This window comes from Caretta caretta, chromosome 14 (assembly GCF_965140235.1).
Source record: "Caretta caretta isolate rCarCar2 chromosome 14, rCarCar1.hap1, whole genome shotgun sequence".
Lineage (NCBI taxonomy): Eukaryota > Metazoa > Chordata > Testudines > Cheloniidae > Caretta > Caretta caretta.
The window spans coordinates 207,451-224,107 of record NC_134219.1 but is presented as its reverse complement, the minus strand read 5'-3'; the positions used below and the strand labels follow the sequence as shown (position 1 = coordinate 224,107).

General features: G+C 43.8%; 1 protein-coding gene across 5 annotated transcripts in view; it reads right to left on the bottom strand.

Annotated features, from left to right (window-relative positions):
- Positions 1–16,657, bottom strand: part of CCDC57 (coiled-coil domain containing 57) — a 150,787-nt gene that overhangs the window by 99,246 nt on the left and 34,884 nt on the right. For all 5 annotated transcript variants that reach the window (XM_075119133.1, XM_075119130.1, XM_048817784.2 and 2 more), the window contains exon 7: positions 15,615–15,815. In XM_075119133.1, coding sequence (XP_074975234.1) covers positions 15,615–15,815 — 201 coding nt within the window. The remainder of the gene's footprint in view (positions 1–15,614; positions 15,816–16,657) is intronic.

The following is a 16,657-nucleotide window of genomic DNA, read 5'->3' as shown; positions in this document are numbered from 1 at the left end:
TTAGACATCCAATCACCACCAACCTTCTTGGTGAAAACTGAAACAAAGAAATCATTAAGCACCTCTGCCATTTCCATATTTTCTGTTATTGTTTTTCCCCTCCTCATTGAGTAATGGGCCTACCCTGTTCTTGGAAGTGTTGTTCTAAATCAGCAATAAAAATTTTGGCATACTGTGGGGTCATGTGGGTACCCATAGCAGTGCCACTGACTTGAAGGTATAAGTTGCCCCCAAATCTGAAATGGTTATGGGTGAGGACAAAGTCACAAAGTTCAGCCACAAGGTGTGCCATAGCCTCATCAGAGATACTGTTCCTGACAGTTTGTAGTCCATCCTCATGTGGAATATTGGTGTAAAGAGTTTCTCCATCCATGGTGACCAGGATGGTGTTTTCAGGAAGATCACCAATGCATTGTAGTTTCCTCAGGAAGTCGGTGGTATCTCGAAGATAGCTAGGAGTGCTGGTAGCGTAGGGTCTGAGGAGAGAGTCCAAATAGCTAGATAATCCTACTGTAAGAGTGCCAATGCCTGAGATGATGGGGCATCCAGGATTTCCAGGTTTATGGATCTTGGGTAGCAGATACAGTACCCCTGGTCGGGGCTCTAGGGGTGTGTCTGTGTAGATTTGTTACTGTGCTATAGCAGGAAGTTTCTCGAGCAGCTGGTGTGGTTTCTTTTGGTACTCCTCAGTGGGATCGGAGGATAGTGGTCTGTGGAATGTGGTGTTGGAGAGTTGCCTGGCAGCCTCCTGTTCTTAATCTGACCTGTTCATGATGACTTCAGCACCTTCTTTGTCAATCCCTTTGATTATAACGTCAGAGTTGTTTCTGAGGCTGTGGATGGTATTGCATTCTGTACGGCTGAGGTTATGGGGCAAGTGATGCTGTTTGTTCACAATTTCAGCCTGTGCATGTCTGCAGAAGCACTCTATGTAGAAGTCCAGTCTGTTATTTTGATTGTCAGGAGGAGTCCACGCAGAATTCTGATGAGGCCACAGCACACCTGGTGGCTGAGCTTTGTGACTTTGTCCTCACCCACAATCATTTCAGATTTGGGGACAACTTATACCTTCAAGTCAGCAACACTGCTATGGGTACCCACATGGCCCCACAGTATGCCAACATTTTTATGGCTGACTTAGAATAACGCTTCCTCAGCTCTCGACCCCTAGCGCCCCTCCTCTACTTGCACTACATTGATGACATCTTCATCATATGAACCCAAGGGAAGGAGGCCCTTGAAGAATTCCACCTGGATTTCAACAGTTTCCACCCCACCATCAACCTCAGCCTGGACCAGTCCACACAAGAGATCCACTTCCTGGACATTACAGTGCAAATAAGTGATGGTCCCATAAACACCACCCTATATTGGAAATCTACTGACCGCTATACTTACCTACATGCCTCCAGCTTCCATCCAGGACACATCACATGATCCATTGTCTACAGCCAGGCCCTAAGATACAATCACATTTGCTCCAATCCCTGAGACAGAGACAAACACCTACAAGATCTTTATCAAGCATTCTTAAAACTACAATACCCACCTGGGAAAGTGAGAAAACAGATTGACAGAGCAAGATGGGTACCCAGAAGTCGTCTACTACAGGACAGGCCCAACAAGGAAAATAACAGAACAACACTGACCATCACATACAGCCCCCAGCTAAAACCTCTCCAGCACATCATCAACGATCTACAACCTATCCTGGAAAACGATCCCTCACTCTCACAGACCTTGGGAGCCAGTCCAGTCCTTACTTACAGACAGCCCCTGTCATAAAAATAAAGAGAAGGGTAACTACCTGTCTGTACACAGTACTATAAAATCCCTCCTGGCCAGAGGCAAAAAACATCTTACCTGTAAAGGGTTAAGAAGCTCAAATAACCTGGCTGGCACCTGACCAAAAGGACCAATAGAGGGACAAGATACTTTCAAATCTGGGGGGAGGGGCGGGGGCTTTGTCTGTTCTGTGTGGCTTTTGCCGGAGACAGAACAAGAAAGCAAGCACTCCAACTCCTTAGTAAATATTTAGCAAGGAAATGCATTAGATTATCTTTTGTTTTGGCTTGTGATTTTCTCTGTGCTGAGAGGAAGGTGTATTCCTGGTTTTTCTTTTTGTAACTTTTAAGGTTTTGCCTAGAGGGAAATTCTCTGTGTTTTAAATCTAATTGCCCTGTGCGATTATCTCCCATTCTAATTTCACAGAAGTGCTTTTTTTACCTTTTTTCTTTCTAATAAAGTTCTGTTTTTTTTAAGAATCTGATTTTTTTTAGTGTCCTAAAAAAACCAAGGCTGGTCTCTGCTCATCTTGTTTATTCTCAAGCTTCCCCAGGAAAGGGGGGTGTAGGGCTTGGGGGGATATTTGGGGTGAATAGGTCTCCAAGTGGTCCTTTCCCTGATTCTTTGTTAAATCACTTGGTGGTGGCAGCATTTACCTAATCCAAGGTACAAGGGAGAATTTGTGCCTTGGGGAAGTTTTAACCTAAGCTGGTAGAAATAAGCTTAGGGGGTCTTTCATGCGGGTCCCCACATCTGTACCCTAAAGTTCAGAGTGGGAAAGGAACCCTGACACCCCGCAACCCAAATCAAATACTCACTAGCAACTACACACCACAGAAACACTAACCCAGGAACCAATCCCTGTAACAAACCCCGTTGCCTACCCAGTCCCCATATCTACTCTAGCGACACCATCAGAGGACCCAACCACATCAGCCACACCATCAGGGGCTCATTCACCTGCACATCTACTAATGTGATATATATTATCATGTGCCAGCAATGCCCCTCTGCCACGTACACTGGCCAAACCGAACAGTCTCTACGTAAAAGAATAAATGGACACAAATCAGACACCAGGAATGGTAACATACAAAAGCCATTAGGAGAACACTTCAATCTCCCTGGACATTCAATAACAGGTTTAAAAGTATCCATCCCTCAACAAAAAAACTTCAAAAACAGACTTCAAAGAGAAACTGCAGAGCTACACTTCATTTGCAAACTTAACACCATTAATTTGGGCTTGAATAGGGACTGGGGGTGGCTGGATCACTACAAAAGCAATTTTCCCTCTTTTGGGATTGACACCTCCTCATCAATTATTGGGAGTGGACCACATGCACCCTGACCGAATTGGCCTTGTCAGCATTGGTTCTCCACTTGTAAGGTATCTCCCTTCTCTTCATGTCCCAGTATATTTATGCCTGTATCTGTAATTTTCACTCCATGCATCTGAAGAAGTGGGGTTTTTTACTGACGAAAGCTTGTGCCCAAATAAATATGTTAGTCTTTAAGGTGCCACCGGACTCCTCATTGTTTTTCTAATCAGTTTGATCTCGCTTTGTGCCTTGGCCTTTCTAATTTTGTCCCTACTTACTTGTGTTGTTTATAGTCATCCTTTGTAATTTGACCTAGTTTCCACTTTTTGTAGGATTCTTTTTTGATCATTGAAGATCTCCTGGTTAAGCCAGGGTGGTCTCTTGACATACTTCCTATCTTTCCTACACAGTGGGATAGCTTGCTCTTGTGTCCTTAACAATGACTCTTTGAAAAACTGCCAACTGTCTTCAACTGTTTTTCCGCTTAGACTGGCTTCCCATGGGATCTTACCTACAAACTCCCTGAGTTTGCTAAAGTCTGCCTTCTTGAAATCCATTGTCTTTATTTTGCTGTTCTCCCTCCTACCATTCCTTAGAATCATTAACTCTACCATTTCATAATCACTTTCACCCAAGCTGCCTTCCACTTTCAAATTCTCAACCAGTTCCTCCCTATTTGTCAAAATAAAATCTAGAACAGCCTCTCCCCCAGTAGCTTTCTCCACCTTCTGAAATAAAAAATTGTCTCCAATGCATTCCAAGAACTTGTTGGATAATCTGTGTCCTGCTGTGTTATTTTTCCAACAGGTGTTTGGGTAGCTGAAGTGCCCCATCACCACCAAGTCCTGTGCTTTGGATGATTTTGTTAGTTGCCTAAAAAAAGCCTCACCCACCTCTTCTTCCTGGTTAGGTGGTCCATAGTAGACCCCTACCATGACATCATCCTTGTTTTTTACCCTTTTATCCTTACCCAAATACTTTCAACAAGTCTGTCTCCGATTTCCATCTTAACCTCAGTCCATTTTTAATAAATAAGGCAACACCTCCCTATTTTCCCCTCCCTGTCCTTCCTGAGCAAGCTGTACCCTTCTATGCCAATATTCCAGTCATGCATATTATCCCACCAAGTCTCTGTAATGCCAACTATGTCAAAGTTGTGGTTATTTACTAGCATTTCAAGTTCTTCCTGCTTATTCCCCATACTTCTCGCATTAGTATCCAGACATCTAAGATACTGATTTGATTTCCGAACCCCCACCCCAGTTCTGTCCTATCTCTCCCTTGTCCCTGCTATAACAGCACATGCTCCCCCCAAATTCTGATCCTTCACTCAGGTCTCCATGTTTTTGACTTACCTGTGGGCTTTGGTCACCTGCCATCTTTGAACCTAGTTTAAAGCCCTCCTCATGAGGTTAGCTAGTCTGTATCCAAATATGCTCTTCCCCTTCCTCAATACGTGGACCCCATCTCTGCTTAGTAGTCCTTCTTCCCAGAACAGTATTCTGTGGTCAAGGAAGCCAAAGCCCTCCTGGTGACACCATCCTCACAGCCAGGCATTCACCTCCAGGATGCATCTGTCTCTGCCTGGGCCCCTACCCTTTACCAGAAGGATCGAAGAGAACACCACCTGCGCTCCCAACTCCTTCACCCTTACTCCCAGAGTCACTGCTGATCTGCTGAGAGTCATACCTCACAGTATCATTAGTGCCCACATGGATGAGTAGCATGGCGTAGTAGTCAGAGGGCCACATGATCCTAAACAATCCCTCCGTAATGTCGCGGATACAGGGCCCTGGCAGGCAGCATACCTCCTGGGATGCCATGTCAGGACGACAGATGGGTGCCCCCATCTCCCTCAGAAGAGAGTCACATTAATTGCATCTAACCTCAGGTGTAAGAGAAGACCCACCCTGAAGACTAAGGGCTGGTCTGCAATGAAAGCATACATCGGCATAGCTAAGTCTCTTGGGGTGTGACAAATCCACACCCCAGAGAGACATAGCTAGGCCAACCTATGCCCACGAAGAATCCTTCTGCCAACCTAGCTTCCATGAAACCCCTCCTATTGCTGTAGTGTCCACATTGAAATGCTACAACAGCACAGCTGCAGCTGTAGCGTTTTAAGTGTAGACCTAAATTCCCTTTCAGCTGTGTGGCTGCCCAGCAGTCTATCAAGTGCCTGCTCTTCAGGTGCTCCTCCCTCCACTGCCGCACTGCTCCTGCCCTCTGCCTTGGAGCCCCTAGCAAACTTGCTTTGCAGAGTGTGGGAAGGGAGGGGGGGGAGCTTATGTCAGGGTGTCTGTGATAAATGAAGGGGAGGGGATAGTTCCCTCTTCTGGACACCAAGCCAGCCAGTTAGCAATAAAATCCCTGTTAATAGCTGTTCTCTACTTGCTTTAAATGTAAAGGGTTAAAAAATCAATAGGTAAAAGGAAGGGAGGGGCACCTGACCAAAAGAGCCAATGGGACGGCTAGAACTTTTTAAAATTGGGAAAAAACTTCCTCCTTTGTCTGTCTGAGTTGTTCTCCTGGAGAGTAGAGACAGGGCTGGAACTATGCTATAAAAAGCGTTGAGCCACGTAAGAAAATCATCAGATCATATCTAGAAACTACTCATTTGAAACCCCAGATATGTAAGTAAATCAGGAAATGTATAGGAAGATGCGATTAGGTTTATCTCTTTTATTTCTTTATGGCTTGTGGACTCCTCTGTGCTAACCCCAGGTGCTTTCATTTTCCTTGTAACTTTTAAGCTGGACTTCAAGAAGCTATCTTGATGCTTAATCCTTGTAGCTGTTTTTTTTTTAAAACCTAGCAAAAAGCCTAAGTTCCAGATGTATTTTCTTTCTTTTTGTTTTTAATAAAATTTACCTTTTTTAAGAACAGTATTGGATTTTTGTGTCCCTAAGAGGTTTGTGCATATGTTGTTTAATTAGCTGGTGGCAACAGCTGATTTCCTTTGTTTTCTTTCTCAGTTCTTCCCCAGAGGCGGGGTGAAAGGGCTTGAAGGTACCCCACAGGAAGGAATTCCCAAGTGTGCCTTCCTAGGTTCTCAAAGGGGTTTTTGCAGCATCTACCCTCCAAGGTCAGAGAAAAGCTGTAACCTTGGGAGTTTAATACAAGCCTGGAGTGGCCAGTATTAATTTTTAGAATCCTTGCCGGCCCACACCTTCTGCAGTCGAAGTGCCAGAGTGGGGAATCAGCCTTTACAGTGTCTCCCTCCCCCCACCCGACCCTGCCGATGCACCCCATCTCCACACAGCGGGTTGGGAGGGAACACGACAGGCTCAGAAGTGGGATGGAGCTTGCTGGTGGCTGCTGTGTCTGAACAAGCAAGCTTCAGATTGGTGAGTGCCGACCTAATTAAAAGGGCAGCGTATGTCTCGGTCTGTGTCTCACACACACACACACTCTCATCTCCCAACACATACTTATATTATTGTTGTTGTTGTTACTTCTTGATATTTCCTGCAATGCAGATATGTTGTCTGTAATTTTATTCTTTCAAAGTGCTGTTACTTGAGTTTTTTTGACTGATCGATGCATTTCATAATTTTTATTTCTCTTCTACACTTAAATTTTATTCCTTGAGTAGTGAGTTCTAAAATGCCTAACCTTTCCTGGCTGGAGTAATTATCTCTATGGCAACTTTAAAAAAAAATTATATCTAGGTTTTTTGTTTTTAGTGTGATGCACATCTGCACATTATCTCGATAATTTGGTGCACATAACAAAATTCATTGTGCACATGGATGGAAAAAAATAGAGGGAACATTGGTGTAGACATAGCCTAATTAATTTAAATATATCGTATTTAAATTAAATACTGGTCTATAGTACAAACTTATGTCGACGGAAGCCATCTTATGTCGACCTAATACCATACGCGCCTACTCTACCAGGTCCCTTCCACTGACCTAACTTACCTGTAACATCGACTTAATTACTCCAGCTCTGCAAGAGGTGCAGCACTTAATTCAGTGTTGATGGGTTGACAGAGAGGCCATGTGGATGCAGCATTGTGTAAGTCAACTAAATTGGCCTCCAGGAGGTGTCCAGTCTTCCAACAGTGGCCACTGCCAGGTGCCCCAGAGGAAATTAACAGAACAGGTAATCATCAAGTGATCCATTCCCTGTCGCTCATTCCCAGCTTCTGGCAACCGGAGGCTAGGGACCCCATCCTGGCTAATAGCCATTGATGGACCTATGCTCCATGAATTTATCTAGTTCTTTTTTTGAACCCTGTTATAGACTTGGCCTTCACAACATCCTCTGGCAAAGAGTTCCACAGGTTGACTGTATGTTGTTTGAAGAAATACTTCCTTTTGTTTGTTTTAAGCCTGCTGCCTATTAATTTCATTTGGTGACCCTTAGTTCATGTGTTATGAAAAGGAGTAAACACTTCCTTATTTACTTTCTCCACACCAGTCATGATTTTATAGACCTCTATCATATCCCCCCTTAGTCCTCTCTTTTCCAAGATGAAAAGTCCCAGTCTTATTAATTTCTCCTCGTACGGAAGCAGTTCCATACCCCTAATAATTTTTGTTGCCCTTTTCCGAACCTTTTCCAATTTCAATATATATTTTTTGAAATGGGGCGACCACATCTTCATGCAGTATTCAAGATGTGGGCGTACCATGAAACAGAGGGAATATGATGTTTTCTATCTTATCTATCCCTTTCTTAATGATTCCCAATATTCTGCTTGCTTTTTCGACTGCCGCTGCACATTGAGTAGATGTTTTCAGAAAACTATCCACAGTGACTCCAAGATCTGTCTTGAGTGGTAACAACTAATTTAGACCCCCCTTGTTTTATATGTATAGTTGGGATTATGTTTTCCAATGTGCATTACTTTGCATTTATCAACATTAAATTTCATCTGCCATTTTCTTGCCCAGTCACCCAGTTCTCAGAGATCCTTTTGTAGTTCTTTGCAGACTGCCTGGGATTTAACTATTTTGAGTAGTTTTGTATCATTTGCAAATTTTGCCACCTCACTGTTCACCCCTTTTTCCAGGTCATTTATAAATATATTGAATAGGACTTATCCCAGTACAGACCCCTGGGGAACACCACTATTTACTTCTCTCCATTCTGAAAACTGACCATTGTTTCCTATCTTTTAACCAGTTACCAATCCATAAGAGGACTTCCCTGTTATCCCATGACAGCTTACATTACTTAAGAGCCTTTGGTGAGGGACCTTGTCAAAGGCTTTCTAAACATTTAAGTACACTATATCCACTGGATCCCCCTTGTTCACATGCTTGTTGACCCCCTCAGAGAATTCTAGTAGATTGGTGAGGCACAATTTCCCTTTACAAAAACCATGTTGACTCTTTCCCAGAAAGTTACGTTCATCTATGTGTCTGACAATTTTGTTCTTTACTAAAGTTTCGACCAGTTTTCCCGGTACTGAAGTCAAGCTTACTTGCCTGTAATTGGTGGGATTACTCTGGAGCCCTTTTTAAAAATTGGCGTCACATTAGCTATTCTCCAGCCATTTGGAACAGAAGCTGATTTAAATGATGATAGGTTACAGACTACAGTTAGTAGTTCTGCAATTTCACATTTGAGTTCCTTCAGAACTCTTGAGTGAATACCATCTGGTTCTGGTGACTTATTGCTGTTTAGTTTATCAATTTGTTCCAAAACCTCCTCCAATGACACCTCAATCTGGGACACTTCCTCAGATTTGTCACCTAAAAAGAATGGCTCAGGTTTGGGAATCTCCCTCACATCTTCAACTGTGAAGACCAATGCAAAGAATTCATTTAACTTCTCCACAATGGCCTTATCGTCCTTGAGTGCTCCTTTAGCATCTCAATTGTCCAGTGGCCCCACTGGTTGTTTAGCAGGCTTTCTGCTTCTAATATACTTTAAAAATGTTTGCTATTACTTTCTGAGTCTTTGTTAGCTGTTCTTCAAATTCTATTTTGGCCTTCCTAATTATATTTTTATACTTCATTTGCCAGAGTTTATGCTCCTTTCTATTTCCCTCACTAGGATTTAACTTCCACTTTTTAAAGGATGCCTTTTTGCCTCTCACTGCTTCTTTTACTTTGTTGTTTAGCCTTGGTACCTTTTTTTTGGTTCTCTTACTATGCTTTTTAATTTGGAGTATACATTTAAATTGAGCCTCTATTATGGTGTCTTTAAAAAGTTTCCATGCAACTTGCAGGGATTTTACTTTTGGTGCTATACCTTTTAATTTCTGTTTAACTAACCTCCTCATTTTTGTGTAGTTCCCCTTTCTGAAATTAAATGCTACAGTGTTGGGACATTGTGGTGTTTTCCCCGCCAAAGGGATGTTAAATTTAATTATATTATGGTCACTATAATCAAGCGGTCCAGCTATATTCACCTCTTGGACTTGATCCTGTGCTCCACTTAGGACTAAATGAAGAATTGTCTCTCCTCTTGTGGGTTCCAGGACTAGCTGCTCCAAGAAGCAGTCATTTAAGGTGTCAAGAAACTTTATCTCTGCATCCCATCCTGAGGTGACATGTACCCAGTCAAAACGGGGATACTTGAAATTCCCCATTATTAATTATTATTATTATTGAGTTTTTTATTTTTATAGCCTCTCTAATCTCTCTAAGCATTTCACAGTCACTATCACCATCCTGGTCAGGTGGTTGGTAATATATTCCTAATGCTATATTCTTATTATTCGAGAATTATTATCCATAGTTTGGTTCATTTAAGATTTTTACTTCATTTGATTCTACGCTTTCTTTCACATATAGTGCCACTCCCCCACCAGCATGACCTGTTCTGTCCTTCCAATATATTTTGTACCCTGGTATTACTGTGTCCCATTGATTATCCTCATTCCACCAAGTTTCTGTGATGTCTAGTATGTCAATATCCTCATTTAACATGAGGCACTCTAGTTCACCCATCTTATTATTTAGACTTTTAGCATTGATAAGCACTTTAAAAACTTGTCACTTTTTAGCTGTCTGCCATTACATGATGTAATTGAATGAGACGTTTTTCATTTGACTGTTTCTCATCGGATCCTACCTGTATTTTAACCTCTTCCATCCTCTCCTCCTTATTAAGACATAGGGAATCTCCATGCATAGATCCTCCCCTAAAGGATGTCCAAACCACATGCTCCCCTGTCAGCTTTCCACCAGCCCTTAGTTTAAAAACTGCTCTACAACCTTTTTAATTTTAACTGCCAGCAATCTGGTTCCAGTTTGGTTTAGGTGGAGCCCATCCTTCCTGTATAGGCTCCCCCTTTCCCAAAAGTTTCCCCAGTTACTAATAAATCAAACCCCCTCCTCCCTAAACCATCATCTAATCCATGCATTGAGACCCTGCAGTTCTGCCTGTCTAACTGGCCATGCGCATGGAACTGGAAATATTTCAGAGAATCCTACCATAGAGGTCCTCTTATCTAGCAGTCTAAATTTGGCCTTCAGGACCTCTCTCCTATCCTTCCCTATGTCATTGGTACCTACATGTATCACAGCCACCAGCTCCTCCCCAGCACTACACATAAGTCTATGTTGATGTCTTGAAAGGCTATGTCCCACACATCAGAGGCAGATTAGGGGTTTATGGGCCCTGGACCAGAGCACGTGGGGACCCTTTCCGCCTGCAGTTCCCCCCGCCCCCTCCAGCACTCCTGCCAGGGAGCGGGGTCGGGGCACGGGGGTTTCCCCTGTTTCCTGGCAGGAGTGCCGGGCGTGGGGGGTGAAGCAGGGCAAGCCCCAGTACCCCGAACCCACACCCCAACAGGAGCACCAGGCAGGCAGAGCAGGTCGGGGGTGCCCATTTTTCCGGGGGTCCCCCAATTGGCCGGGGTCCATGGGCATGGACCCCATTGGCTAATCTGCCACTGCCCACAATGCTCTGCTATGACCACTCTTAAGATCATTTTCAACTCCGCCACACAGCAGCCAGGTACACAAGAAACAGTTCCTCCCCTGTTAAAGCCATGGGAACTTTTGAATTCCCATTTCCTGTTTGATCAGCGTGGAGAGCTCACCAGTCCAGCCGATCATGGCAACTTCATGCTCCAAATGTGCTCCAGACTGGAGTGCACAGAATTTAATTGGTCTGAGGGGAGAAGAGTCTGTGCAGGGACAGCTCTGATCTAGCCAAACACAGACATCTACGAAAAGATCACTAGGGGTATGGGGGAGAAGGGCTACAACAGGGGCATGCAGCAGTGCCATGTGAAAATCAAAGAAATTCGGCAGGCTTACCAGAAGACAAGGGAGGCGAACAGTCGTTCTGGTTCTGCACCACAGATATACCGCTTCTACAATGAGTCTGAGTCCCGGGCCACCTCAGGCAACAATGGGAACATTCTGGATGAAGAAGAAGAGGAGGAGGAGAATGGGAATCCATTCTCCCTGAGAGCCAGGAGCTATTTTTAATCATGGAGTCCAGCCATTCGCAGGACAGCATGACCCTCTCTGGGTGGAGAGCTGAAAAAAGTCATGCTGGGAGCATGCACCAACACCCAGTGCTGAGACCAGGGTGAGGACCTAAGAATGCTTGCACATTCCAAGCTCTCAATCACTGACACTGGGGAGAGGGGAAAGAAAATACCCACTGAGATGAACAGATAAGTTCACATGTCTCAGAGCTATCATTTCAGGCGATGGAGACTGACATTGTGGCAGGCATTGACCTTTTAATACTGAATGAGAGATGATAGGTAGGGTGGGGATAAGTGGTTAAGGGGCTTGAAAGTGACGACAAGTAGCTTATATTTGATGCAATAGAGAGGAGAGAGTCAATGGAGGGATGCAAAGAAAGGGGTGACATGGTGTGACGTTATCTGATTAAAATATGACCACATAGATCATTGTAACCACTGTTATATATTTGTAGCAAATCTTGTGCAAAGGTTATCAAGTGAGGTGTCTATGAAAAGGTTATGATTTGCTGGTCATGACTATGCTATCTGTATGCATGTATCACTTTTGTATTTGAAGTTATAAGTATTGGCTCTATACTTGGATTTCAAATGTTTGCTCCTGGGGTAATGCTCACAGGGTAATGCCCAGCACATTTTGGAGGGACTATTCGAATTAAGTGGCTCATCAAGAAACACTTGGTTGACAATGGACCATGGGAGACATGTGTTGTCTGGAGTGTAGGTAATGGCTTCCTGCAATGACTGAGGGAAATTGGGCATGAACATGTGGCTTGCCCATTTGGCTCCAAACTCCATCTTGTTACTGTAATTTTCCACAGTAAGAACAATGGGATGCCCTCCACATGGCAAAAGCTATAAAAGCCTCTGGAAACATCTCCACTTTGTCTTCAATCCTGCTTCTTACCTCTGGAGGAACCTTGCTACAAACTGAAACTCTGAACAAAGGACTGAATGACCCATCCAAGCTGTGGATGTACTCCAGAGACTCAAGCCAGCAGTTTATTCCATCACTGCTACAAGCCTGAACCAAGAACTTTGCCATTACTGTATGTAATTGATTCCTTTAACCAATTTTAACTCTCATCTTTCTTTCTTTCTTTTTATAAATAAGCCTTTAGATTTTAGATACTAAAGGATTGGCAGCAACATGATTTTTGGGTAAGATCTAAATTATATATTGACCTGGACGTGTGGCTGGTCCTTTGGGATCAGAAGAACCTATTATTTGATGAGACTGGTTGTAAAGAACCACTCATCTCTGAATCCAGTGTTTTTGGTGGTGGTATAACAACTGGAATACCTGAGGAAACTGCCTTTATGATTTCTTGTTAGCCAGTGTGGTGAAACAGGAGTTTACTTTTGTGGCTGGTTTGGTATATTTTATAAAAGAATAACCACCAGTTTAAGGTTGCGTTTGCCCTATTTCTCAGCAGTTTCATCCTAAATTTGGCATCCTCAGTTGTGACCCACTAAGGCATGATTACACATGGCTAAAGCAACAGGCTAGGAAAATCATCTTTGCAGCATCATTCTGAATGGATAAGGGCAGGGCAAGATTTCATTCGTCAAGGCCATAGAAAAGGATGTTGCAGTAATCAAGATGCAAGATAAAATCCTGGAAGAGAGTTTTAGCGGTGATGGATAGGAAAAGCTGTATCTTAAAAATGTACAGAAAGAATGTGCAATATTTAGACATGCAGTACAGGCTTATGCATACAAACAAGAGGACAGAAATAATGTTGCACATGCAATCTTAACTTTGACATCTCCTGTCTCAGGAGTACTTCAATTTGTAACTTTTATGTTCTTTTAACACAAGAAGTTCAAATAAAATACTACTTTCTTTTATAAAGAAAAAACAGAAAAAATAAAGAAAATATTGTTGAACTATTTTCTAAGCATCACTAGAAAGCTTTGTCCTGGACAAGAGATGCATTCTGTTACTCCTGAGGAAATTCTGCCCGACTGTGTGCCTGCAGAAAATATCCCACTGCGCAGAATTCCCGTGCTTCCCTGCAGAAAACGGCATGGAAGCAAAGTGAAGCCATGCGGGGGCAGCGGGACAACCACGGGTGCAATTTTTTGAGAGGGATTTCTCCCCTTAAACAGAGGTGAGACATAGGGGAGCACACGAGGTTACATGCCACTGCCCTCCCTCATTTCTGCAAGCGCAGAGCTGCCCTACTGAAGGGGACTGTATCTGGCCTCCGCTGACTCTGCAGCTGAACGCCACCTCCTGGGTCCTAGTGCCAGTCGTGTTTCCGTTCTGTGTGCTGGGAGCCCTCCTTTTTCTGTGCAACAGTAAGTGCCCGCTGTGGGGGTGGATAAGGTGGGTCGGGGGAAATGAGGGAAGGGGGGTCTAGGGGGTGAGGGAAGAGGCAGTGGGAGAGGGGGATGAGATGGGGAAGAAAAGGGTATAGGGGAATCACAGGGGGGAAGCAGGAGTCCAGCATGCGGTGTCCCCTCGGCAGCAGCTGGGACTCCCCCGTTAAGCAGGCCATCGAACCCTCACCCTGACAAGCCCTACCTCCCTACACCTGGATCCCCCCAACAAGCCTGCCACACCCAGATACCCACCCTCTAAGCCCCAACCAGCTGAACCTGGACCCCCACCCCATCAACCTCCAATCCCACAGCAACTGGAATCCCCCACTGAGCCCCCCACTCCCAGACCCCCCTCCTGAGCCCCAATCACCTTCACCTGGATCCCCTGCAGAGTCCCATTGCCCCTGCTCCGGAACCCCCCAACAAGCCCCTGTGCATCCAGATCTTCCACTGAGCCATCCACACCCAGACTGCCCCCCACAGAAACCTCTCATCCCACACCTGGATCCTCCCATACTAAGCCCCTCCACACTTGGATCCTGCTGGCCTGAGCCTGCCCACCCACACCTGGTGCACCTGGCACAGAGGGCCAGGGCCACGGGGTGTTTCTGGGGCAGGCCCAGCCCTTGCACTGTGTCAGAGTCAGGTGCAGCCTCACGGCTGAGTCCCTGTACTAGGGGAGGTGGGAGCTTCAGAAAGATTTCCCACCTCAATGCAGCCAGTGGCCTGTGCTCCCCACTGCATGCTGGAGCCACATTTATTTATTGACAAATACAATTTGCTGAATTTTGCAGAATTTTAAAATATTGGGTGCATAAATTTTATTTTTGGGGGGCAGAATTCCCTCAGGAGTAATTCTATATATGCATATAATCATAGGTGCTGGAACTAGGGGTGCTGCTGCAGCCCCTGGCTTGAAGTGGTTTCCATCATATACAGGGTTTACAGTTTGGTTCTATGGCTCTCAGCACCCCCACTATACAAATTGTTTCAGCATGCCTGCACATAACTCAGCAATGCAAAGTATCCTGCAGAGTCATACCTTGTTGACTTTTGTGCAATGAATGAGAAAGGGGTCCTCCAGAGACCTGCCTTATTTCATGTGGCACTTTTAATATGGTATGCAGCAAGGGAGGGCTCCTTCAGAGTCCCTGCTCATTCTCTTCATTTAGCTGCTCAATAAAACAGGATTTCTTCCAGTTTTTAGAAGTACCATACTAAATGTAACAACAAAACATCCTTGTGGACACATGCACAATGCAGCCATTTTGGCATTATAAAGCTGGGAAAATATTACTAAAAATACAAACAAAAAACCCCCAAATCCTAAAACCCCTTATTGTTTTTAAAAATATTAGTTCACATGAGAGTAGTACAATTTCTAAACTGTTATAATTTAGCCAAATCAAAACAGATTTTACCAGACTATAGCAGTCCAACCTAAGCACTATATCCATTCCATATTTTACCTTCAACAACCTCTCACTTTCAACAATAGAGAGGTTTAAAAAAGTCTTAACTTTTTATGTTGGTAATAGCAAAAATACATTTTTTCCACTGGTTCTACTCTCAAAAACATTTTTTCCCCAAAATGCTATAAATACTCACCTTTGGTCAGATACCGCACCTAGTATTTAAAGCAATCTTAATTAAATAATTGTACACTTTTTGATTCATATAAGTAATGAAACACAACACTGCTCATGTAAGATATTCTGAATTCTATCTTCACTTGTATTTTAGTGAACTAAGATGAATCAAATCACACTCACTTTTCAATAACAGCGTCTTTCTCTCTCAAGCAATCTGCATGCCTCCATTCCCTTCTATGCAGCTCCATTTCCAAAGTTTCATGACATATTTGTAGTTCTCTTATCTGATTTTCCCACTTCTGTATTTGCTCAGCATGGACTTCTTTCACTGAAACCAGTACTGCATCCTTTTCCTTGGCAAAGCGATCTAGCACCTCATGTCTAGAAACATAAATATGCAAAATAAGGCCATTGTTTGTTTGGGTTTTTCCCTCAAGTCCAAGATTTAAAATGAAGACACACATACCCCTAACTGATACAAAGTACAGAGTAAACTTGTGTGTATCAGAGGGACTGACAAATATTTGTATCACTTCTGTTTGTGAATATCTGGAGAACTAAAAAGTCAAAGCTCTTGGAACAAGTATTAAAACCATTAGCATCAAACTCATCTATCCATGGGACAGATTACATATTTTCTTCAACAAAGAATGATACTATTCAAAGGAGCCAAGCAATCTGGAGTAAAATGACAAAAATATGTTATATAATTTTGAGTTTAGCAGCCATTCGGCAAAGCACTTAAGTATGTGCTTACCCTTAAGTATGTAAAATAGCCCATTTGACAACAGTGGGACTACTCATGCTTAAAATTAAGCACATATTTCAGTGCTTTATTGAATCACTTTATTGCACACTGAACCATACCCCAAGTCCCCACTGCACACCCCCAATTGGGCCCCCCCTTTTCTACCAGTCTCCCCCTCCTCCAAGCCAGGCCCCTCCTCCAACTCTGGCTAGCCTCTGGATTGCATCTAGTGGTGGCATGTACCTTAACTTTGTACTTCCTGTTTTTTCTGACATTTAGAAAATCTCCTCCAGTGACCAGGGCAGGGCCATTGACACCTGAGTCTGGTGGCTAACTGCCGCCGTGGGTGACCAGTGCCTCGAATAGTCAAACTGGTGCCAGGAGTAGGGGGAGTGATGCCATATTGGGGAGCATCCCCGAGGTCTCGGTGATGGTGATCATCAGCACAAAGATGACTAGTGCCAACTGTATGGTG